The 23,677-nt window shown below is 50.9% G+C and overlaps 10 protein-coding genes across 10 annotated transcripts; 5 read left to right on the top strand and 5 right to left on the bottom strand.

The window, feature by feature from the left end:
* Positions 1–1,625: 1,625 nt before the first annotated feature.
* On the bottom strand, positions 1,626–2,171 carry M431DRAFT_482136 (hypothetical protein; the record flags this gene model as incomplete). Its single annotated transcript, XM_024916015.1, has 3 exons — positions 1,626–1,907; positions 2,054–2,098; positions 2,136–2,171. The coding sequence occupies 3 exons, from the start codon at positions 2,169–2,171 to the stop codon at positions 1,626–1,628; spliced, it is 363 nt and encodes a 120-aa protein (XP_024774641.1).
* Positions 2,172–2,517: 346 nt separating this feature from the next.
* M431DRAFT_508383 (hypothetical protein) lies at positions 2,518–3,798 on the top strand. The gene is made up of 3 exons (XM_024919102.1): positions 2,518–3,035; positions 3,103–3,498; positions 3,552–3,798. The coding sequence occupies exons 1-3, from the start codon at positions 2,683–2,685 to the stop codon at positions 3,643–3,645; spliced, it is 843 nt and encodes a 280-aa protein (XP_024774640.1). The 5' UTR covers positions 2,518–2,682; the 3' UTR covers positions 3,646–3,798.
* Positions 3,799–4,575: 777 nt separating this feature from the next.
* Positions 4,576–5,351, bottom strand: M431DRAFT_434305 (hypothetical protein). The gene has a single exon (XM_024915131.1). It carries the CDS (start codon positions 5,121–5,123, stop codon positions 4,617–4,619), a length of 507 nt encoding a protein of 168 aa, XP_024774639.1. The 5' UTR covers positions 5,124–5,351; the 3' UTR covers positions 4,576–4,616.
* A 7-nt stretch (positions 5,352–5,358) lies between these two features.
* Positions 5,359–7,391, top strand: M431DRAFT_508382 (hypothetical protein). Its single transcript, XM_024919101.1, has one exon. The coding sequence runs from the start codon at positions 5,579–5,581 to the stop codon at positions 7,076–7,078; it is 1,500 nt and encodes a 499-aa protein (XP_024774638.1). The 5' UTR covers positions 5,359–5,578; the 3' UTR covers positions 7,079–7,391.
* Positions 7,392–7,718: 327 nt separating this feature from the next.
* M431DRAFT_495191 (hypothetical protein) lies at positions 7,719–10,295 on the top strand (the record flags this gene model as incomplete). Its single annotated transcript, XM_024917332.1, has 4 exons — positions 7,719–7,752; positions 7,812–7,871; positions 7,934–8,168; positions 8,225–10,295. The coding sequence occupies 4 exons, from the start codon at positions 7,719–7,721 to the stop codon at positions 10,293–10,295; spliced, it is 2,400 nt and encodes a 799-aa protein (XP_024774637.1).
* Positions 10,296–10,462: 167 nt separating this feature from the next.
* Positions 10,463–11,020, bottom strand: M431DRAFT_85345 (hypothetical protein; the record flags this gene model as incomplete). The annotated part of the gene is made up of 1 exon (XM_024923541.1): positions 10,463–11,020. The coding sequence occupies one exon, from the start codon at positions 11,018–11,020 to the stop codon at positions 10,463–10,465; it is 558 nt and encodes a 185-aa protein (XP_024774636.1).
* A 1,880-nt stretch (positions 11,021–12,900) lies between these two features.
* On the top strand, positions 12,901–15,336 carry M431DRAFT_84462 (hypothetical protein; the record flags this gene model as incomplete). Its single annotated transcript, XM_024923433.1, has 1 exon — positions 12,901–15,336. The coding sequence occupies one exon, from the start codon at positions 12,901–12,903 to the stop codon at positions 15,334–15,336; it is 2,436 nt and encodes an 811-aa protein (XP_024774635.1).
* Positions 15,337–16,639: 1,303 nt separating this feature from the next.
* On the bottom strand, positions 16,640–18,712 carry M431DRAFT_116097 (hypothetical protein). The gene is made up of 3 exons (XM_024911950.1): positions 18,380–18,712; positions 17,064–18,286; positions 16,640–16,980 (listed from the first exon to the last, which is right to left on the bottom strand). The coding sequence occupies exons 1-3, from the start codon at positions 18,483–18,485 to the stop codon at positions 16,804–16,806; spliced, it is 1,506 nt and encodes a 501-aa protein (XP_024774634.1). The 5' UTR covers positions 18,486–18,712; the 3' UTR covers positions 16,640–16,803.
* A 414-nt stretch (positions 18,713–19,126) lies between these two features.
* M431DRAFT_520242 (hypothetical protein) lies at positions 19,127–20,103 on the bottom strand (the record flags this gene model as incomplete). The annotated part of the gene is made up of 2 exons (XM_024920420.1): positions 19,127–19,576; positions 19,636–20,103. 2 exons carry the CDS (start codon positions 20,101–20,103, stop codon positions 19,127–19,129), a joined length of 918 nt encoding a protein of 305 aa, XP_024774633.1.
* A 1,911-nt stretch (positions 20,104–22,014) lies between these two features.
* M431DRAFT_482128 (hypothetical protein) lies at positions 22,015–23,610 on the top strand (the record flags this gene model as incomplete). Its single annotated transcript, XM_024916014.1, has 4 exons — positions 22,015–22,070; positions 22,146–23,199; positions 23,268–23,429; positions 23,488–23,610. 4 exons carry the CDS (start codon positions 22,015–22,017, stop codon positions 23,608–23,610), a joined length of 1,395 nt encoding a protein of 464 aa, XP_024774632.1.
* Positions 23,611–23,677: the final 67 nt, after the last annotated feature.

Here is a 23,677-nt window from a genome sequence, read left to right as displayed (position 1 = left end):
AAAATGAAGACTTGCGGGAGGCAACTGCTTGAGCATCTGTGCTCCGTATTATGGAGCAATTCATGTGCGTGAGCTCCACAGAGTTCGTACCGTAAGGTAGCCACCGGGATAGATCTCTGCAGCCCCCTTTCCATCCTCTCCACAAGACGACAGATCAAGAAAAAAGGCCGCAAGGATTAGATGATCCAATGCATCGAAGCCTAATTCAAACCTGCAGCAGGTTCACTGTACATGGCATTGCAGGCGTCGCGGCCGGAGTAATACCAACTCGCAAGTCACTCCGTGGTGCAAGTGTGCTCTTTTTGTTTTTGCTTTTTTTATTGCAGATTGCACCTAACAGCAATGTATTGGCCGGATCGCGGGTCTGACCCTGGCTTGATGATGCAGAAGCGTCCTGTCGCATTTGATTAGCGACCCAGAGAGAGGCATCAGGCTTGACTCGCGCGCGGAGTTCTTGTCCAGATTGAGATAAGGTACGCCTTCGGTTCTCTGGCGATCCCCCAGCACCGTTGCAAAAAGAGCCAGGGTCCGTCACCGCATGGCACTAGCATCATATTCCGGGGCTTACGAGTGGTGGACGTTTGGACTCAAGTGTTGGTCAGACCGGAGCCGGTGTGGATCGCCATGGTCTCGAGTGCTCGGTGATATTTTGTGTGCTGTCGAAGCGATGCCAATTGGTAGTGGTACTTGCATTGTTATCATTACCAGGTAATCTCGAGCAATACGGTCTACTTGGACCTTGGAATGCAAGAGTTACTGCTCTGAGGTTGGCGCTCCGTGGTACGACCAATAGCTCCGAACCGCCGTTGCAATGAACAATATGCTCAGGAGATTCGAGGGTCCGCTCGCGTTGGAACCAACAAACTTTCTTGTTTAGGTTCTCATGCTGGAGATTTTCAAGAGCCAATGACCACAATCGTGATCATGGCGTGTGCTTACGAGCATTTGTACTCGTAAATAGATAGCGGGCTCAGGTTCAGGGTCAGGCCGGCAGAGGGGGCTGTCATCACATCTCACCATCCTTTGTCTCTGCTCAATCCATTGTTAGATCTAGCTGGGAGCTAAATGTCCGTTTTCAGCGCCCTTAGTTTGGCCTGTACCGGTCAGCAGCCTTACGGGCGGACTACTTTTGCATGATGGCTCTTTGTTTCTCTTCTCGCGGCCAGCACCTTGTTTGTTCCCTTGTTTGTTCATCGTGCATGGGTCTTTTTCCCAAGTGGCCGAGCCTCCACACAACCCTTTCCGCATTCAACCAATCCAGATAGATGGTGGCTATTCTGGCTTGACGACAAGGCTAAATAGCCTAAACTCTGAAAAATTTCCAGAAAGGCCTGGACAAAAGTGGCTGGCCGGGCTTGGCCCTACTTGTTGTGGCGGCTCGCCGGGGGTAAGGAGGATTTTTTCTCTCTTCTGCCGTGCCTCATTTCACCAACACGACAGAAACAGCCTAAGCATGCACGAGATCAAGCACCAGGCAACGCCTCTTCGGCAATAAGGCCCATCGTCAGCTCAAGGAGGATGTGGGTCAATCCAATACTACCCCAAATCCATGGCATAATTTGTCGGGCTTGTCCCTGGAGAGTAAGGATCTGGAACTCCAAGGCATCCCCACTCATCTACCCCAATCATTGTGGTGGTGGCTTGGCCATAGCTTCTTTTTTTTTTTTGGCGGCAGTGCCTTGGAGTTCCTTTCGTCCATTCCAGTGGTAAAAAGCCATTGCGCATAGTTCAAACATTGGCTCGTTTACGGATTGTCCCGTGTTGTGGTGGGATGGTCCGACCTGTTGCGTGCGGTAGAGAGCGCCTGGTATGGAACATGTGCTGTTCGGCTCGCTTCTAGCTCGAGCTAGATAGGCGGACTGGCGGGAACAGTCCTCGGCAATGGAGCAGGCCGTATTGAACAGGGCCTGGGATAGTCAGTAATTGCGAGGTGACGAATGCAATTGATGTGCGGTTCGGTTCTGTTTGTACCTCGGAAAATCCACCCAGAGGTCCTTTGTATGCCGATTAGAATTTGAAAAGAGATAGGCAGAGATGGACACAGTAGACTTACCATGTAGCTGCAGGCCTCTCGACTTGAAGGTTGCCATTGACGAGCCTAAAATCCTCATGTACAGAGTAGGTATATCACATACCGTATGCGGGCTCATATTATATCCCAACGACTCCATAATGGCAGCTCCTCCGGGGCCTACGGGACATGCCCGTCGCCAGCGTGTCACTCATTGCAACCCTTTTCTACTTCTCCACTTACTAGATCTGTCGCACGTTGTTGATTGACTCGCGACCGCCGGTACCCCCCCCCTGCCCGCCCCCAGTGCGGTGCTAAGCACGGAGTAGCTGTGGTACCAAACGGCAACTTTTGGGGACATCGGGTGTCCGCCCATGAAGGTCTCAGCCATCGGTCTCATTTTGCCCGACCCTACCTATGGGCGGGAGGGTAGCGTGCTCAACGTAGATAGGCTGTGAATATAAGAACCTTTGCTCCCCACCAGAAAAGTTGCTGCCCTTTCTCCTCTTGCTTCGGTCATCCCTGATATAAATAGTAGCTGCTTGTTGTGAAGCACTGCTTTCATTAAATCAACCACTCTCCAATTACACCTGGTGTTCGGTCAAGGTCACCACCCGACAACATTTCGCATCTTTCATCAGGTCGATCGATTCCCAAGTCCGATAATCACCATGGCTGACGAAACCGTCAACATTGCTCCCAATGAGAAGGAGACCAACGGTGTCCAGCAGCAGACGGCGGTCCCGCGCCAGGGCTTCACACACAACCACCACAACGACTTCAATGAGATGACCATTGGCCAGTATGCCCAGGCTTTTGGTGGTGCTCTCCAGCCCGGTGCTTGGAGGCCATATGAGCACCGCAAGCTCGCCAACCCCGCCCCTCTGGGTCTTTCTGCCTTCGCTTTGACTACCTTTGTCCTATCCGCCGTCAACATGCACGCTCGAGGAGTCTCGGCCCCCAATGTCGTTGTGTCTCTCGCCTTTGGTTATGGCGGTCTTGTTCAGCTGCTTGCTGGCATGTGGTAAGTCATGAGCTCCGGGATTTCGCAGTATTATAACCCTGGACCTATACTGATGGTTTGTCTTTAGGGAGGTTGCTGCCGGTAACACCTTCGGTGCTACTGCTCTGGGCTCATATGGTGGTTTCTGGATCTCATACGGTATTCTCTTGACCCCCGAATGGGGTATCACGGCTCCTGATGGTCCGTACGAGGGCAACGTTGCTAGCGTGCTTGGCTTCTTCCTGACTGGCTGGTTCATTTTCACCACTGTGCTTCTGCTCTGCACCCTGCGATCCACTGTTGCTTTCTTCCTCCTCTTCTTCTTTCTTGACCTGGCCTTCTTCTTCCTCGCCATGGAGCAATACGCTGCCGACTTGGGCAACGCGACCGCTTCCCTGGCTTTGCAGAAGACTGGTGGTCTCTTTGGTTTCTTGGCTGCTTTCGCGGCTTGGTACAATGCCTTGGCCGGTATCCAGGACAGCAGGTTAGTACTTGGACATGCGCCTGTGCGATGCATATTTGCTAACAGACAATCAGCAACTCCTTCTTCCAGGTTCCCGTCATCCACTTCCCCTGGTCCGAGGCCGCTCGTGAGCGCCGTGCCAGCAAGTCTGAGCGTGCTCAGGCATAAATTTCGTCTTAGGAAGTGTGATCTGTTCTTGGTTATGATGAGCGATGCTGGAAAAGGAATGATACCTGAGTGAAGCGAGCGCGCGGTTCCTAGCGGGCTGGGCTGCGAGTAGGAATGAATACAACTGGGCCTTTTTTCTTTTTTTTTTTTTTTATCTGGTTAACAAACGTTATTGCGATGTAATACAGGAAGCTGTATACCAGCTGCTGATATACCTATTAATGATACTGACGTCTACGTCTTCTGCTCAGCATTGATTGTGTGCCCCCATCCTCGTGACTGCAGAGATTAAGTGAATCTCGATTGGCGACGATCTGTATCTAAAGCAGGCGGCACTTTCGTCGTGACTGCCTCCTCAAACGGACCATCTTGTCTCAGATCTTCGTAGATACATGGTACCTAGCAAGCAGGTGTGCATATATCAGACTCCATCTCATAAAACATGTTTCATCATGAGGCTCATTACTAGTATCACCATTAGTGGATGCTAATGCAGGCAGCCGTTCATGCAGCCGTGTATTACTATTGTTTCGGATATCACCTGTGCTATTAATACATTTTGCAATTACCTTGGAGATATTAGGTAGGGAGAGTGAATTCATCACGTGAATTTCTACGTTTGTCTCTACTTTGATCAACATGATTGGTCAGAAAAGTCAAGACAGACACACGTATTAATCTCACACATCACAGAAGCAGTATCTATAAAATGGAGGCCAGTGTCTAGTGACCAAAGTGACGCCCTTTGCCAAGAGCCAATGTTTCGTTTTTACATTAGAGGACAGATGGATGTTCCATCTCTTGGCCCCCAATCGACGGTCAGGCTTGGCAGCCTTACGCTCAAGTACAGTATTTGATTCGTCGGTTGCAGAGCAAATTGGTGAAAGCAACAGACGTTGTTTCCAGCCTATTTCAAGCTAGATATCCATTGATGGGGGAGATACTACATCTCAAGACAGAGCTTTTCCTTACTATTCCAGCAGTACCAGTGAAGGGATCATGGGTTTCGAAATGCCAAAAGCGAAGAGGCAACTAGCAGCAATTGGTGCCAAAACAATCTCCGTAATATTCCATGGCTCATCCCAGAGCTGAGAAAAAATTATCATCCCCTTACCTGATGAGGGTGTCATCAAAAAATACAAAAAATCGAAATGAGAAAAAAAGGCGGGGCGGAACGTCTGCCGCTCTCCGCTCTCCGGGATTCTGAGGAGTAGAGTTTGCCATCCGGTGCTTTTAGCGACGGCCGACGCCGGTTGAGTCACCGGCTTCAACCTCCTTTTCTGGCTTGGGTTTGCTAGATTTTTCTTCTTTGTTCGTGTTGCATTTAGAGGAAGAGCTTGCCATTGGGCTGCTTCGCTGGGCCAACTCCATAAAGTGGTTGTTGTCTTGACCCAATGTGTTGTTGAATTAGCCACTATCGATTCATTTACGATCAATGGCTTTCGGTGGTGAGGCTTGTAGTATTTATGCAAATGCATGCCAAGTATTTGTAACAAAAGAAGAGGAGGGGAAAAGGCCAATTGAAGGTTGTAGCTGAGTTCTTGAGGCTAGCCCCTCTATCCCCGGGCAGATATTCCCGGCTCGGAGAGAGGAGATTATCGACCGCGCCCTTCACTAGACTCCAGCCAAGTCGCGGGCGAGGCTTACCCAAATCAACGAAACAGGAAGTGATTTAAGTAATCGCTTGCCTCTTTTGTTCTTTACGGTTATGGAGCCGATTTGGCCCCCCGGTGGCCCCCGGTGGCCCAGTTAAACACCACATACATAATGGCAATTCAGCCGGTGGCCAGCCAAAACTTTTCCCCCTCCTCTCCATCTTTTCCTTCCATTCATCTTTCCAACAGACAGTTATCCTCTTTGTCACTGACGGATTTGTTTCGCCTGACTGTCACCTATTCTCACTTCGGAAGTGAGAAAGGTTTGGGCGGTTAAGATGAATCATGGTCAGGTACTCAGTGAAAAATATGACAAAGAGGATATCTTGCCGACTTCCGAGCCTCACACGAGCAACAATGACCAAGGAGCTATGAGCGATGAGACTGAAAAGGGGAACCTAGATTTGATGATTGAGTCTTCGGATCTGCAACCAGCAAACAATGCACCCCCTCCGCCCCCAAACGGAGGCTATGGATGGGTTGTCACTGCCGCCATCTGCATCATCAACGCCCATACGTGGGGCATGAACTCAAGTTACGGAGTCTTCTTGGCGTACTACATCAAAAACAACACTTTCCCCGGGGCAACGACTCTACAGTATGCCTTTGTTGGCTCCCTCAGCATTAGCTGCGCCATGGCCATCTCACCATTCGCAACCATAGCCGTCAAGAAATACGGCACTAGACAGGTGATGCTCCTTGGCGTTGTTCTTGAAGCAGGCAGTTGGATTGCAGCAAGCTTTGCCTACAAGATATGGCATCTCTTCCTCACCCAGGGCGTTCTCTTTGGCATCGGCATGGGATGCCTCTTCACAGCCACGGTGGGCATTATCCCCCAGTGGTTTACGACTCATCGCTCCTTGGCCAACGGTATATCCGCTGCCGGCTCAGGCATGGGAGGTCTTATCTACTCATTTGCTGCTGGTGCCATGATTCAGAACCTTGGGCTTGCGTGGGCCTTCAGAATCCTTGGAATCCTTGCATTCGTCGTGAACTTCACCTGCAGTCTTTTAGTTAAAGATCGCAACAAGATTGTAGGATCGACGCATCTGGCTTTCAAGAGTACTCTTTTGACGAGAGCCGAGTTCCTGCTGTTTATCTTGTTCGGTTGGTTCAGTATCCTGGGCTATGCTGTGGATATTTTCAGCCTTGCCAACTACGCCAACGAGATTGGCCTTCAATCGTCTCAGGCTGCTCTCATCAACGCATTTTTCAACTTGGGCCAGAGTATTGGCCGCCCAATAATGGGGTATTTCAGTGACCGAACTGGACGGATGAACATGGCCGCCATCTGCAGCTTCTTGGCTGGTGTCTTTTCGCTGGCCATCTGGATCAACGCCAGAACATACGGCGTGCTGATCCTCTACTCTATCGTATGCGGTATGGTTGCCGGCACATTCTGGACAGTTGTCGGACCTGTCGCAGCCGAAATTGTTGGGTTACAAGATGTGCCATCTGCCCTTAATATTATGTGGTTGATGATTCTGCTTCCCTGCACTTTCAGCGAGCCAATTGCTTTGCAGATTGTGACTGGAACTGGAAGTTATTTGGGCACTCAATTATGGACAGGCCTGATGTTTATTGCTGCTACAATCTGCATGGTTATACTTCGCGGATGGAAGATTGGTGAAATCGACGAGCTTGCCAGAGCACACAACGAGAGACCGGAGGATGTCGATCGATATAAGACGAGCGATAGCGAGGAACTGATCGAGCAAGGAAGAAAGGCTGGTCGACGACGAATGCTTGTTGATTTTTACAGGAAGAGGGTTGTCTGAGCATCAATGGAGGGTTTCCAACTATGATTCGTGGTGATGGAAATCAAGGCGATGACTATCAAAACGGGAGGCGAATTACGAAATGGCAATTTAACGAACCGTCATGTCAGTTGCAGCTGCGATTGTCTTCATGTCATTGGACACTCGGCTTTGGATATCAACAGCTTGGCATATATGGGGTTTATGGCGCAATATAATTTCATATGGGAGCAATTTTCTTGATATAATAGCTATTTCCCAGCATTTTACGAGTTCATGTATATAGAAAGAGTATAGATTAATATTTGGAAGCACATAAACACTACACTTTCCCTCACCGTATTTTCCACCTCGGCTATCAAATTTGGCTATTAACAATCATTGTTGATATAAAAACCATTTACTACAATGCCTCCATGCCAGTACATTCACCCAATAAGAGAGTTAAAGGTCAATGGCGAAATGCTTCTCCTGCGAAATGGTGATGCGACCCCTGTAAATCACAGGGATTAAACGTGTAAAGCGGCACGTGAATTGGCGTTGAACGGTTCAGGCACCGACGCGCCGCCCCGCAAAAAGTTCACGACACCACATCACAGCGTCATTGCAGATGCGCCGCAAGAGATGGCCTGTGGCCTAGAATGAATCACAGCCCGTGGCGATGTGGCTGCTGGAAAATGAAGAAGCCTTCCAAGGCAAGTGAGACATGCGCATTTGGCCAGATGCGGTACTGACCGACCTGTTTTGTGTGTAGGGCGTCGACTTTGGCTGCGTCCAGGCAAAACGTACCTCTTTGGGAGGACAGCAGTGGAGCGTAAGTTGATGACCTGCATATCTTTTGGTGGATTCTACGGGTGCTGATTGAGATGGGAATAGCTGGCCTGCTGGCACTGTCGCACAATACCATCTCGCGGAAACACCTGACAATCACCGTCGAGAACGTCATAGAAGGACACGCACACAATTTATCGAGCCGGTCACACATCAAGATTGAAGATCTCGCAACGAAGATAGGGACGGTGATCAATGGACAAAAGATCAAGGGAAGCATTTACGATACTCAAGTTGAAGAGTACGAGATTATGCTGGGCAAGTGTCCGAATAAGTTTCGGTATTTCTACCTGGCTGGAGCGAGCGAATGCTATCACGGTTGCTGACAGAAAATAGGCTGAAATGGCACCCGACAGTCTTCACTTTCTCATTTACAAACAAAGAACTTCAAACCCAGCCTCTGACATCTCTTAAAGAGCGGTTCGAGCAGCTAGACATCAAGCTGTTGACAGACTACAGCGTAAAGCACACGACGCACGTCATATCGAAGAAGCGAAATACAGCCAAGGGCCTACAAGCACTCATAAATGGCAAATACATTGTCACGGAGTCTTTCCTCGATGCCATATCCTCTGTAACGGAGCTCTCCAATGGCGCGGATAGCCAAGAGTCGAGCTCTCTGGAAACAGACTTTGACAAGTTTTGGCCCAACGCATTGGAGCACCTACCAACGCGTGGTAGCGAGCCAGTACAGCACCCAGACGAAATGTATGCGCCTGATGATCGAAGAAGAGACGTATTTGAAGGATATACGTTCATCTTCTATAGTCAGATTCAGTATGACAACCTCATGGCGCCGATCACAAACGGAGGTGGAAAGGCTATGCTACATCCTATTGAGCCAGAGGCTACGAGGGCGGATGATTTTGTCCGATATGTAAAGGGAGTTGCAGGTGAAAAGGGATCCGGATCCTTTAATGATGGTAGTGAGGGTAAGGGAGTTGTCCTGGTGAGGTTTTTGCCGGCCAAAGGAGAGCTTGTTGGCTGGTACACCGAGTTCATCACTGCAGTCTCACTGCTACTGGACCACAGGCCTATTGAGCAAAACGAATTTCTGGAAGCAATTCTAATCAACGATGCAAGCCAATTGCGACGACCACTGGAGACGGAATCGTCCCTTAGAGTCGATGACTCAAGGCCAGTGGAAAGCCTGCAGCCTGAGCAGACCACTCAACAGAGCCTGAACAGTCAATTAACACCAGTGGTGTCTCAGTCCTCCCAACAGATTGATTCACAGCCCATTCCCAGGCGAAGTCGACTACGGAAACCAGTCAAGCGAAGATTTGGGGGCTTCGATGATGACGATGACGAGATGGGGATAGACGAGCCCCCTCCAGTTAGGGAACCTGCAAGACAACAACCGCAACCCCAAGAGGACGAGGGAGGGTTATTTGTGTCTCAAGAACAAGATGCTCCTTTCGTGCCCGACGATAATGATGCCAACTTTCGATCACAGAGAAAGAGGCCGCCCTCTCCCATACCGGAAAGCGATCTGATGGAGGGGATGGCACCAGCAGTAGCAAAGTTTAAGCGGCAACGCCTTGAGAGGGGAGAACAATTCGCAGCACCCTCACCCGAACCTGAGAGAGAAGAGCCTGATCAGGCAAAGGCAAAGACCGGGACCAAGAAGAAGGGGAACGTGAAGGAGGAGGAGGAGGAGGAGTTAGACGTTTTAGCAGTGGCCGCAAAGAATCGTGAGGAAGCGGAGGCTCGGGCTCGGGCTGAGGCCGAGGACCTAGCAAATCTACCAGAAGGCATTGACTTGGCCGAGATTCGTCGGCTTAATATTGTGGAAGAGATTGAGCTGCGTCCTACGGAAAGGGGGTCAGACAGGACGAGAGAACAGGATATTGCAGATGGGCGGTGGAATCCCAAGTGGAACGGAATGAAGAACTTCAAAAAGTTTCGGAAAAGGGGAGATGTGGTAGGGAGGCAGCCCGCCAGAGTCATCATCGCCCTCACGGAAGTCAAGCCCAAAGAATTTGGGGTTGGCGATAACTACTGGCTGGAAGATGTCAGCAGTGACCGGAAGAAGACAATAAGCCAGCCATCTGCTGTCGGTGCTAGCGAGGCAAGGAATTCTCCCTCTCTGGCACCGGAGCCGACGAGGCGAGGTACGTCGGCGCGAGTTATCGACTCGGATAGCAGTGACGTGGATGAAGCGGCAGAGCCAACGCCAGATGGAACTGGGTTACAGTCTCAGAGTAGTGGACGGAGCCAGCTTTCCAGCGCAAAGTCTCGGGCGACTGGTCAGGGGAAGAGAGTGGCCACGGAGCCGGCCGCTGCTAATAACCCGCCGCCGGCGAAGAGGACGAGGGTGGCGCCGAAGTTGCTTGAGGTGGCGGATAGCGACAATAGCGATGACAGCGACGACGATCTCAAGTTTAGATTTGGCAAGAGACGGTAGTTGGTGGGCAAGGGGTGACACTGGATCATGCTCCAGCTACACACCTTGTACATGTAATCTAATCTGCGTACATGGGGGGTATCTTTCTCTAACTAATGTATAACATCTATAGTCTATGCTCTTTGCCGTGCCCATCCTGCTTCTTGTTTGCTCATGTGTAGCATAATCTAATCCATCTTGTCCATTTCACCCTCCTTGCCGTCCGTCTCATCAACCAGCAGTCCCACAAGACACGCTGCCAGCATAGTCTCATAGTTGACCCATGGATGAATCTCCCCAAACAACTTGCTGCCATCCCGTCCCGCACCCCTCATCAGCTCTGGCACGCCTCCAGGATGAAATTTGGCATACGGCGTGACGTTGTACACTTTCCCGTTGATAGCCATCCACGCATCCTTGCCCTTGCGCCCTGTCTGCACCTTGAGCATCGACGGCGTCACGCGCAAATAGGGAGTCGAAGACTCCACGCCGCGCAGGTCGGCGCTGGGACCAGATATCCTGGCCCAGTCCAGCGGAGAGTGGCCGGGCGTTAGGACGACTTGGCGGCTGGGCTTGGAGGGTTTGGCGGAGAGCGTCGGAGGAGGGGCGAGGCCGGAGGAGGATGCTGAAGGGCCTCGATTGGGAGCCGGGCCGCGGGCACGCTGCGCCGAGTTGGGAGCCGGGAACTGGTTGAGAGAAGGAATGCGGCCGTTGGGACGGGATGAAGGGAGAGGCGGCGGTGGCATCATGTTATTTGAGGTTGTTGGCTCGGCGAGGGAGAAGCTAGGGACAGGTAGAGCTGGAGTTGCGGCGTGAGCCTTGGGCGTGGTTGGAGATTCCGGCTCTTGGATGGCTGGAGGGACAATCGTTGGAAGTGAATTAGGGGCGCCATCTTCGGGCTTTCGCTGCCTCAGAGTCGAAGAGCCTCGTTCCGCCGAGGTCGTTGCTGAGGATATCCTCAGTTCAATATCGTCTGACGGTTCGATGGCGATTTTCGGCGCATCCGCCTTGAGTCGATGCTGCCCATCATCTTGATGTCGATCTCGATCTGATGATGCCTTTGTCTCCTTGCCGTCCGTGATGGCGGCGGGCTTCCCAACGCTCTGCCATGGCAACCACAGCCACGGCGGCGGGCGCAGGATAACGAAGACGACGGACGCGACAATGAGCGAGATGCCAAGCAGGGCCATGCTAGGCTGCGCTGAGACACGAAACGGTTAAAGAAATGAAGAAATTCCAGACGTTGATGCTAAGCAGTCAAAGGATGACGGCAAAGGCATGCATGTGGTCTCTAAATTTGGGACATCAGGGGGTCCCGTCGTCTGTCGCAGCCAATGGGGTCCGTTTATTGCTGCGACCGGGACGTCGTTAGCGGGAGACCAGGCACGAGGCGCTACACCCGGATGGGCATAATTGCGAATCCTCGGCTTTTTCGTTGTTTTGTTTCATCAGGGGAGCTGAGCTCGGCTTCGTCTGAAATACCTTTCGGGGGGCGTCGGGTTTTGCTCGTGTTTGATTTTTCTACTCGTTGTTGAGCTAGCATTTATGGGCATGGCACAGCGAATAAATAAACAATGGGCGATCCGACTTGGCCCTCGTGACTGGCGCTATGTTTGGCATGGCTGAGAGAACGACTAAAAGAAGTATGGATGGATGGATTTTAGGCATGGATGTGTGCACTAATTTATACGGAGGTTTTGGATTTTCTTCGTCGGGTAGCTTAAATCTGCTCATTCGATGCAGATCTCGTCTACCGGAGCAAGGGGGGCAGTTGAAGACATTTGCATGCACGGGAGTACTCGTATAACGTATTGTATATTACTGTCCATGGCATTAAAAAGCAGATGAGCAGATGCAAAGCAGTGCTACCTAGTATTCGTATTAGTAGCGGCAGTGGTATTGCATCAAATCTATCTTTATCTTGCATTGTCGCATATATCCACCGCCCACATTATACACAGCTTACACCGAGTATCGCGCCTCACAACACCAGCTCCATATGGACACCTCACCTAACCCAGCATGCCAATCCCTTATTACTGCTGCTGCTCCTACCTACCGTACTAGGTAGTTTAGTCGTCTGCAAACGCACGATGCTAATGTACTCGGACGGAGCACGACCGCTCTGTTACAGCATGTGCGTGCAGCTGTGGATGCTCTTCGCTCGCTCCCATAGGATGCATCTGCTCTGCACTCTTTACCGCCTTTCTGGATACAGACTTGCGGGGGGGCAAAAACCCTGTGCTGTGCTTGCGCTTAAATGGATTGGGCCATGACTGCTGCGTGTGCGTGCTTCTCCTCAATCGTCAGACGATTCAACAACAGCATCGCCGACTTTTTAAAGCGTCACCAATGGCACATGTCTTCAATATCTCAGCTCATGGTCGCTGCTCCGTCCCCCGTGCTCCGTCCCGTTACCGTGCCCGTGCCTGTAACTCTGGTACATTTGATCCCTCCATAGCTGCCGTCCCGCTGGGCTTAGTGGACACTCTTCAGGCAGTCCCGGCTCCTTTTATCCCTCCACACACCCCCTAATTTCTGGCCCGGGCTAGTCGTCACAGCGGCCTTAATTACCTACCCAAGGGAGCCATTTGGCGGCTGTCGAGCGACTTTGGACGCCCGGACGATGCGCTCAGTCAACCCATACTCAGACACCGTCGCCGACAACCCAAATCCAACGAACCCAAATCCCAAGCCAAAACCCAAATCCAAGCCTCAACCGCCCGCCTCGCGCCTTTCCGCCTGCAAAACCGCATCCAAGCGACCAGCCACCAACACCGCGACGACCGCCGCAGCTCGATTGGGCACGCCTCCACTGCCCAATCCCCAGGGATCGCCCCTCATCCGTCCGCCTGCTGCTCGACAGCCGAATCAACATGTGCTTTCTGTGAGGGCTGCCGCTGCTCCAATTACGCGTTCATCCACCAAGAGGGACGCTGCCACGATGCCTCTCGGCGACAAGCCTCGCCAGCCTCAGCTGAGCGCGGCTCCTCCCCGAAGCATGACCCGAACGCCCCTGACTCCAAAGGTCGCCGTCAAGGGCCCGTCCGCGACTACGCCGCTGGCTCGCAAATCCGGCTCTTCTGTTGTCGGCGCGCAGTCGCCGCATGGCGAGGGCGCCGCTGCTCCTCCGGCTTCATATCTCAGCCATACCGTGACCCCGCGGTCGGCGCCCCGACAGTCCCGTGCCGACAGCGTTCTCTCGGCGCAGAGCAGCACGGTGAGCATCGACAAGTCCAACGACGGATGGGAGACGAGGAGCAACCGCGGGCTGGGCATGTCGCCTCTGGCACGTACCGACAGCCTGAGCTCCAGGAAGAGCATTGGAAACTCATCAAACGGACCCGACAACGACTCCAAATTCTTCTACGCGAGCAGCATAAAACCCGCGGCCCAGGCACCACCGCCCCGACCAGCCTCGGTTGTTCATACTAAGAGTACGCCGACCTTCTTTTATGCCAGCGATGCCGCCAGCAAGCGAGTGACGAGTCCCCCGGCATACCCCAGCTCAAGCACCCATTCGCTGAGCTCGGCGCAAGAGGGTGTTGCTACCAAGTTCTTCTACGCCAATGGCACGCCAGATGTTGACAACAGACTGTCAGCGCGCAGTTCTGGATCGGGCTCGACGGTCTCGAGCGGCTCCAAAGCAACGCGCCCCAACACCAGCAACTCCTCAAACGTGGGATCCAGCACAACCCAGCATTACTCGCGACCAGCATCGCCTTCCAAGAACCTAACACATCCTACACTACCGCAACAGCAACATCATAAGCAGCATCCGCCACCACCGCTACGGGGCAGCGCCATGTCTCCCTCGTCTCCGATTAGAGCTTCGGCTCAACCGTCTCCGATAAGGTCTTCGGCCCAGCCATCCCCGAAGCTGGCGTCCACCACAGCCCAGGGCAACAAAAGGCGGGTGAGTATTGAGGCGCCTCTACGGTTGAACCAGGGGCACGGCCGGACGGGCAGTGTCCAGTCTGTAGATGGGGTAGCAGCACCAAAGCTTGCCTCGCCCACTATGGCACCACCCATGATTCACGCGCCTGAAATGACGCCGCCGCTTCTAAGTCCCGCTTTGCCGCAATTAGCGCAGCCAGTGACGATGGCTTCGATTTTGCAAATGGCCGATGAGTTGGACGATGAAGAGGACGAAGATGATGAGGATGGGAGTGAAGAGGGGGAGGACGGAGAGGACGGGAACAGCGATGACTCAGACGCCGACTCCATCAGCCGGAAGAGGTCATCTCAAAATTCCGAGTCCCTTAACCATTTTGTCCTAAGCGCGCGGCGTGAACGCAAAGTTCAAGATCTCGAAATTACCAATGCTTCTCTTGAGGCCATCAACAAAACTCTCGAGAGGCAACTGCGCAAGCAGTCTGCCGAATTGCGCCGCTTCCGACGCCTATCTAGAGCTGGTCGCCTTACAGGCGGCTCTGCAGCCTCTACCCAAGGCGGAGCCTCTCTAGCAGTGCCTGATGCTTCAGGAGGTCTCACGGATGTTAGTGAGAAAGAGGAGGAGGCAGGCCCGGCAAATCACAACGACGAATACGAAGACGATGAAGACGAAGAGGAGGAGGAGGATGAAGATGAGGATGAAGACTCGCTAGTCGATTCTGAGTTGTCCAACGGAAATACAGCCGCCGACTCGAAATCTAACGGAGCACCGTTGAAGGCAGAATCCCCCGGGGATAAACGGCGCAAACGCGATGAGCGCCGTCTCCAACTCGATCTCACCAGGCACCAAGAGCTTCTGCTTGATAGCCAGAAGATGAACCAAAGTCTCAAGAAGTGTCTGAACTGGACAGATTTACTCATAAAGGAAGGGCAAAAGGCATTAGCCTACCGTGTCAGAATCGCTGATGTGGATGCCATGCCCGGCCGTGTCCTGGCAGCTTCATATTACGACTATGGCGATGACACATCTCAAGTTGAAGAAGACACAATATCTACCGTTTCTGTTGGGGATGATACCGTATCAATCATGGAGTCCGAAGCGGAAGTATGGCCAAAAGAATCACAGGATCGTGATAGCGGCATAGAACTGCCCGTCGCGGGCCATTAGATATCCGACATATCGCATACACCAGGGGGGAAGGGAAGGCAAGTCGACACATTATTCTTCATAAATCGGCCGATCGATTATTTTATTTCCACGGCGCAAACATTTCTTACTCTCGCTCACATCACCACTCATGGATTTTCAAGTTTTTTTCCTTCTCTTCTCGGACCCTTTCTCCTCTTTGCTACACTGCTGCAAATTTTCTTTTTTCTCTTTCTATCCTTACCTTTTTTTCTTTTGTATTTGCGACAGCATATACTTTTTTCTTTTCTTTTTTATTTTGCACGTATAGTTGCATCTCGGGATATCGGGGATACATGGCGCTCATTTGGATTTTGCATGGCGTTTTTTATGCTCTATATTTTCCTTTTTCTCTTACGCTGATACTAGATTCGGCTTCTTACTCTTTGCGTTGATGAAGGCCATGATCACTCTATTCTTCCAACCACCCGCTGTCTCCATTCCTTTTTTTGCTTGAGAGCTACCTCATATATATCCCCAAATACCCTTCTTCGACAAACCCGAGTGCGAAAAACCCACCCTCGTTATGTAAAGGGGGAAAAGCTAAAAACATTCACAACGGCTCTGACCCCCCTTTCACTCCGCAAAGTCCTTCTTTCTATATGATATCCTAGTCATATTTGACTACCTCAGTTGTTTTTGTCGTGTTTTTTTTTGTCGTTGTTTTTCCAAATGTGTAAGATACCCGCAGAGGCAAAGCAAAGGACGAAAGAGAAAAAAAGAAAGGGGAAAGCTTACGGAACACACCACATCAAATGCGCCGCGAACGAAGAAAAGACGAGACGCGCCTTTTCTTTATTTTTATTTTTCTTGATGTTGTTTGTTTGCTTCTTGTTTTTTCTTTTGAAAGAAGAGAAAGAAAAGAAAAAAACAAAAACTTTTATATATCGTTAAGCCGTGATAGGCTATAACAACGTAACGAGCTCGCATGTTCTCTGGATATACAAAGGAGAGGAAACTGCATTATTTTTATGTATGTGTGAGATATAGAACACGCTGCTTTCGGTGATGATGGAAACGGAAATAGAAGAAGAAAAGCGATTATGCCTTCCATGGTTTGGTTTTTTTTGGGTGCTTGTGTGAAAACATTATGCTTTGGTGACTTGTGAGAACAAGCAGTGTAAATATGCTGAAATTCGACTAGATGACCCCAAGAATATATAAAAGCCAGCAAGAGAACGAATTCTTAGAGGAACTATTTATTATATTCTGAAAGAAGAAGAAACCCCAAAGCATGCATATAACATGAGAAAAGTCTGCCAGACAAAAAAAAAAAAAAAAAAAAGTGGGTTGTATACTCTATATAATAAATATGCCGATCGCTCTCTATCCGGCAATCTTGACATTATTTCTCTAAACAAACAAATTCTCAATTTTCCATTTTCCCTTCTCACGTCTCCCGTCCTCCCTCCACGAACCATTAAACGCCACGTCCTCAAACTGTACATCTTATGGCGCAGTCTCCGATTTGGGCACGTTAGGGGCATCCTGAGCAATCTCCTCTGCAGTCTTGGACTTCTTGTCCTTCTTGTGCTTGTGATCATCCTTGTCCTTCTTGATGGCTGCTTCGGCGACGAGCTGCTCAAAGAGCAGATAATCGCCCTCTTCTTCGGGAGAACGTTCGGCCTATAAGGGAGAGGACAGTTAGAATAAAGGTATCTTTTAAATACTTTACATTGAAGAAAGGAGAGGGAATAAATAGCACGAACCTTGAGGAAAATCTCGCCAATCAGGACGAGCGCCTGCGCTCGCTCCAGTCGCTTTGACAACGGAACCTTCTTGTCGTTCAGGACAGTATCGCACACCTCGCGCAGCACGCCCTGGATCTCAAATCTGCTGCCTCTCCACGCGGCCGTGAGGATCTTGCCCGTGACACGGCGCTCGTACTCAACACGCTTCTCCTCTGTCCAGTCCTCGCCTCCCCTCTCTTCCATCTTGGCCATGTCCTCCACTGTCTGCTGCGCATCAATGGCACTGCTAATGGTGTTCCAGGTGTCCTTGACCAGTGTGCCCTTGTCCTTTAGCTTGCTGAAGAAGCCGCCGATGCCGAGGAACTTTTGGCTGCGCAAAAGGGTCGAGGCCTTGGACATGTAAGTCTGGCCGATGGCATGAAGGATGTCGATACCGAATGACTCCATCTTGAGATTCTCCACCTCGAGTCGCATCTTCTCCTGGAAGGCTCGTGTTACGTCGGCGCCCTTGTCTGTCTCCGTCCACACGCTGACCCTGTCCAGCAGCTTCCGTGTGAGGGCCTCAACGCGCTCCTTGCGAATGCGCGCGCGCTCTTTCTCATAAGCAAGCAGCTTTTCCCGCTGTTCCTTGCTCATCCCACCCTTCTTGCGTTCCTTGCCTTTGAGGTCCTCCTCGGTCGTGCCTACCTCATTTTCCATATCCTCGTGGGCCTTGTCCGTAAGCGCTGCTCGGATAGGGATGCGATTCCGGGAACCAAATGAGGGGGTCGGAGACGTGGCTTCCGATCGGGGCGGCGGTGTCGAGGTAGCAGATGGTGTCTTTGCCTTCTCGTCGTCCACCACCACCGTAGGCGGCGGCGGCACAGACGCGGAACCTGTGAAAGACTCTCGGTTCTCCTTCTCCTTCATGCTCTCCTTCATGGCCTCAGCAGTTCCCGGGAACTCGTCGTCCTCCTGCGGCGGCGCTGCCTCTCCTTCGCCTTCCTCTCCCTCCATGGCGATGTCCATTGTGGCCGCCAGATCCTTCATCAAGCTAATCTCACCGATCCAGTCGACAAAGGCCTCGCCGCCAAAGATGGCAGAGAAGAATTCGGCCGGGTCAACAAAGCCCTCCTGTGGCTTTGCGTGATCCTTTCCATATTTGTCGTAGGCCTTTCGCAGCTCCCCGTCGGAGAGAACCTGGTAGGCTTCACCGATGGCTTGGAACTTTTCGTGTGCGGTCGGATCATTTGGGTTCTTATCTGGCGTCAGGGCGGCCAGTTAGTCAGTGCGAAACAACAGAAAGAGAAAGAAACAGAATGTAGAGACGTAGAACGGGATGCGCCGCTAAATACCTGGATGGTGGACAATGGCCATCTTGCGGTAGGCCTTCTTGATCTCCAGCTCGGTGGCTGTCGGCGAGACGCCGAGGGTGTCATAGTAGGCCGTATCGACGACCATTTTGGATGATTGATGCTTATCAGGCGAATACGGCGCTTCAGATGTGTAGGTTTGCGAAAGCAAAGAAAAAGCGAAAAGGCTGGCTGCGCTGTTGGAGATGGAGGTTGTTATCGCGGCATTAGACGAGGGATGGCATATTCGCTCTCCGCAACCGAAATTTTGCCCAAGATTGAGTGTGCTTTTGTTTCGTCGGCGCTACGTAATGGCGGGGCAGTGCCTGCTAGGCTTGAACAAAGGCCAGATTTAGTGGCGGGTGGTAAGAAAATTGCAAATCCGTTGCACCAAGCATAACAGCACCCTTTCACATGAAAGTCCGCATGTCGCCTGCTGGTAGTCACCGGGATTCCGGGTTATAACACAGTCTGCAATACATGACAATCACTGTCGCAAGGATATAGAAGAGTATATCTCGAAATAGTCGCCTTACTAACTCAAATCAAATACCAAAGAGAACGCGGTGTATTCTTGTCGAAGCTACCTGCTACTACCTAGGTAGTAGTAGGAATCTAGCCATCAAATACAGATGAATATCACAAGCGACAACGTGCGCCAACTAGGTGGGCGAGATACTCTCAAGAAGGGCCAATAAATAATCCACATGGCTGAGCCATCAACGAATCATGACAAACCCAATATCAGACTCATTTGATTCCCGCGGCTTTCATGCGCTTGAAGCACCTCTTGTAGGCTTCATGAATCTCGGGAACCCCGTATTTATACTCCCCGAGCTTGGCCACCAGCTTGGTCGTGTCCAGTGTGCAGTTGCTGCGGCCAGCCTTGATGACTTTGGCTTGCTCTTCCAGGGTAAAGTTCTTCCAGCTAAATTCTGGCCTCACAATTTCCTTGAAGAGCTGGAGAACCTCGGTATGAGAGATAGAACCCGGGTTGGTAAAGTTATAGACGCCAGTCTGACCATGCTCTGCAAGAATGATGGAGGCAGGCAGAAGATCATGCAGCATGGTGTTGCTGTTGGGAATGTCAACCACTCTCTCATAGCCAAGGAGCTTTGTCACAAAGTTTCGCGGATGAAGGTCATCGCTAACAGGCATGCGAAGACGAAGGATGAGGCAGTTGGAGTAGCTGCTGAGAATCTATAAACATGTTAGCCTCGTTACATGCTATATGAATCCACTTAGATAACTTGACTTACCGGCTCCACGTGGCTCTTGGTCAAAGAGTAAAAGCTTCCTTCAAAGTTTGGGCGGTCCTCTTCCGTATAGCCACGCCCTCCGATGGGGTGCGTCTGGTCGTACTGATACACACAGCCAGTAGCGAAGATCGTACAATGGATCTTGGCTTGAAAGCAGGCATCTGCCAAGTTCAATGTGCCAATGACATTGGATCGTACCGTCTGGGACTTGTTGTCTTCACACCAGTCGACATTTGGTCTCCCAGTACATCCGGCAGCATTCAGAACGTGTGTTGGCCTGGTAAGAAAGAGTTCCGAAAGCACAGCCTCACGATTTTCCATACGGATTGTTGTCGTGTGAACTTCTTTGCCCTGCTCCTCCAGAAGGCGCTTCAACTGACCGGCAATCCAACCGTTGCCTCCCCAAATGAGGAAGCGTGGCTGCTGGAAATGGTCGTCAAGACGGTCGTTTGCTTCCCAAGCCGCCATTGTCATGAATGTATCTGGCGTGAATTGTGGAGGACTCTCTGGCTTTTGGTTGCAGAGTATAGCAATGGTAGGTGAACCTCTCAATAGTGAAGTTTTCCTGAGAAGTTGGAGAATGAACATATTCAGACATGATCAAAATCAGAGATGGCAAGACACGGCAGTCACATTCGGGCTGGGGCCGAGTTGAGGAAGGTGCTGCTGTTCGTTCTTGCTGTACAAACTTTTTTCGGTTTGATGGGAAGGTGTTGCCTGCTTCCATGTTCAATCAAGACTGAATCAAGCTCCAGTTGCCATTTTCTTAGTGCTGCCTACCTTACCTTACCTTACACTGTCGAACATGATTAGAGGCAATGTGTACACCATATTATAATCATTTTTCATGAAACAATGAGTTGTAAACGAGCATTACCACCGCACATGCTCCTACTATTGACTCATGAGGCGCGGATGAAGATTCTTTTGTCGGCACAGGTACTAAGTAAGCCCAAGCATCTGTTACTATTAGGTGCCTAGTAATATACCTTGTTGTTATTTTCCTCCCGGATCTATGTACTATTATTGGTTTCTCAAAGAACTGTATTATACTAGGTAGTCAGCTGCATTGTGAACATCTAGTCGTGATTCGAGTCTTCATTCACTGTCGCCTCCCAAGAGATATCACGGGCCACATACGATATCTCATCTGCAACCCCTATTCATCTCGTCAGGTTCAAACAAGTATCACGCATGGCAATCACTGCAACTTTAGAATACATCCACCCTGGTGTTTCGCAAAAACATGCCCTCCTAGAATTAGCAGCAATACTCTGAGAGATAATCCCGCCAAACCCGTACTGAATCGCCATCAATTCCATCTCCGCTTACCTGTAAAGATCCATGGATGTTTGCCAGACCTTTACCAGGAACCTCTGCTGGCGTTATTGCATTGACTGTCTCATCTTACCTGCATCTTCACCGCTGATATCGCGAACCTTTTTGTTCCGCAGAGACCGACCTCAACGAAGGGCATTTACTGGCGAGTTTCCAGCTGAGTCATCGACGCAGGGGAAGCAGGTGAAATTGGTGGCGCTTCGAAGCGAGTTACACGGCGCGTGAAACTTCCTAGTAGGAGGTGATCCTGTCTTTGGCCGTGAGTTGTTCTCGGATGTACGACGTATGTACGATGCGGGCGGAATAGAAGCACAGCACATCACGGCCCAAACCCGTGCGGTTTGTTGTTTTGCTTGCGTCTCGTGGCCACGGGATTAACGACATTTCAGCGAATGCCGTGTTCCTCTTCTTCAAACAACCCGCCAAAGCCAAGTGCCACTATTAACTCCCGCCTTTACTCTTTACCCCTAAACTCTCCCATCCTCCATGCCGTATTCGCAGAGAGCTAGCGCAAACCAGCGTCCGCTTGCTCTTCCGATCCTTCTAGTGCTGCAGCAGGGCGATCGAACCTGTAGCCTATAGGCAAACTGCCCGTCTACAGTAGTAAATTCATGCTAACCCTACTTTTGCTTGCCTACCCCGTCGCGGCGGATTTGGTGTGTGCGCAAACTGTGGGGTCGGCGTGCTTCGGCCGTATTCGTATCCACCAGCTCCCACTTCTTAGCAGCCTTTTGGCAATCTTTCATTTTAACCACAGCTTGCTATAATTCCACTTCCCCCCATCAACCGACTTCCTTTCCCTCACTTTGTTTTCTACCGGCTCTCTGTCTTCTTCCCAGTAATCCTTTGTTTTACCATATACCCCATCCCATTACTTTTCTCTCTCTTCTTCTCGTTCTTTTCTCGCCATTCTGCTCCTCCTACGAACACGGTGGCAGGACGCTTAATACTGCTAGTCAGCACCAGCTCTACAAAAATTTGCCCATTCCACCCTCTGCACACTGCCAACAGCCTTTAAACGCGCACTAAAACACCACCAAAATGGGCGCCATCTACTACTTATTGCACCCAGGCCAACTGCGTTCCATCATTCAATGGTATGTCTAGCTATTGGTACCTCTCGCAGAGGCCCAAGCCCGAATCCGCAACACGCTGCTAACTTGACGCTGTAGGAAGGTATGGCACGAGCCTGTTAACCGCCGCGACCCCAGCACCGAATGTGCGACACTACAAGAATGTTTCCGCTTCTTGAACTTGACAAGCCGTAGTTTTTCGGCCGTCATCCAAGAACTCAACCACGAGCTTCTTGTCCCTGTGACTCTCTTCTATTTGGTGTTACGTGGCCTCGATACCATCGAGGATGACATGACCATTCCCCTCTCTACAAAGGTCCCCATGCTGCGGAATTTCCATGTGACAATGGAACAGGATGGCTGGCAATACCACGAGAGCAAGGAGAAGGACCGAGAACTTCTGGAAAAGTTTGACTGCGTCATTACTGAGCTCAAGAAGATCAAGAAGCCTTATTATGAAATCATTAAGGATATGACCATCAAAATGGGCAATGGCATGGCAGACTACGCACAAAATACCTACATGATCGAAAACGGCGTTCAGACGATTGAGGAATACGAGCTATACTGCCACTACGTTGCAGGATTGGTTGGTGAAGGCCTGACACGACTGTTTGTAGCGTCTAAGCTTGCCAACCCAAAGCTGGCTGAGAGGCCCTCTTTGACCGAATCTATGGGTCAGTTTTTGCAGAAGACGAACATTATCCGTGATATTCACGAAGATTGGCAAGACGGCCGACGATGGTATCCAAAGGAGATTTGGAGCAAGCACGTTGACCGATGGGAAGACCTGTTTGACCCCAAGTATCAGAAACAAGGAGTAGAGTGCATATCAGCCATGGTGCTCGACGCTCTGAAGCACGTTGAAGAGTGTCTGTTCTACATGGCGGGTATGAGGGATCAAAGTGCCTTCAACTTTGTTGCCATTCCACAAGGCATGGCCATTGCTACTTTGGAGATTTGCTTTAGAAACCCAGCTGTGCTGCAGAGGAACGTCAAGATCACCAAGGGAGACGCTTGCCAGATCATGCTGGAAAGCACCCAGAACCTTCAAACTCTTTGCGAGGTCTTCCGAAGATATGCCCGGCGCATTCAGAAGAAGAACGATCCTCGCGATCCCAGCTACTTGGCAATCAGCTCACAATGCGCCAAGGTATGAAGAGATCCTGAGGAGAACATGGACTTGACTGAACGTTGACGGAAATGCTAATATTCTTCCAGATTGAGCAATTTATCGAATCTTTGTTCCCCAAGCAAGACCCCAAGAAATTGGCCCAGGAGGCCAAGGAGAAGCAGACGCAAGAACCTGGCTTGACTACCAGCGAGACTGCCATTATGATTGCTGTTGTTCTTGGTGTTTTGTTGACTATGACGGGCGTGATGGTAAGTCACACGTTTCATCTCCCCCAAGCCAGGACTTGGAGAATCTAATGATGAACAGGTTGGCATTGCTTGGTTCCTCGGCGCCAAGTTCGATAATACTCTGGCCGACACGGCGAAGCTGTTTGGCAACAGCGCCGCCAGCGCTGCGCCTTCAATAACGGGCGCTCGCGACGAATTGTAACGCAACTACTCATCTACGGATTATATCACTAACTGCGATGCCTTGATGCCCTCATGTACTACGAACG

Source organism: Trichoderma harzianum (genome assembly GCF_003025095.1).
Source record: "Trichoderma harzianum CBS 226.95 unplaced genomic scaffold M431scaffold_6, whole genome shotgun sequence".
NCBI classification, from domain to species: domain Eukaryota; kingdom Fungi; phylum Ascomycota; class Sordariomycetes; order Hypocreales; family Hypocreaceae; genus Trichoderma; species Trichoderma harzianum.
This window is presented reverse-complemented; position numbering and strand designations above follow the sequence as displayed.

What these genes read in the sequence shown, in the direction of transcription:
- M431DRAFT_508383 (XM_024919102.1), top strand. Translation starts at nt 2,683, where the DNA reads ATGGCTGACGAAACCGTCAACATTGCTCCCAATGAGAAGGAGACCAAC. An exon ending in CAGCTGCTTGCTGGCATGTG is followed by an intron (nt 3,036 to 3,102) that starts GTAAGTCATGAG and finishes GTTTGTCTTTAG; the next exon opens with GGAGGTTGCTGCCGGTAACA. An exon ending in GCCGGTATCCAGGACAGCAG is followed by an intron (nt 3,499 to 3,551) that starts GTTAGTACTTGG and finishes ACAGACAATCAG; the next exon opens with CAACTCCTTCTTCCAGGTTC.
- M431DRAFT_434305 (XM_024915131.1), bottom strand. Translation starts at nt 5,123, where the DNA reads ATGCATTTGCATAAATACTACAAGCCTCACCACCGAAAGCCATTGATC.
- M431DRAFT_508382 (XM_024919101.1), top strand. Translation starts at nt 5,579, where the DNA reads ATGAATCATGGTCAGGTACTCAGTGAAAAATATGACAAAGAGGATATC.
- M431DRAFT_116097 (XM_024911950.1), bottom strand. Translation starts at nt 18,485, where the DNA reads ATGGTCGTCGATACGGCCTACTATGACACCCTCGGCGTCTCGCCGACA. An exon ending in GGCCATTGTCCACCATCCAG is followed by an intron (nt 18,287 to 18,379) that starts GTATTTAGCGGC and finishes CCCTGACGCCAG; the next exon opens with ATAAGAACCCAAATGATCCG. An exon ending in TTGGCGAGATTTTCCTCAAG is followed by an intron (nt 16,981 to 17,063) that starts GTTCGTGCTATT and finishes TCTCCCTTATAG; the next exon opens with GCCGAACGTTCTCCCGAAGA.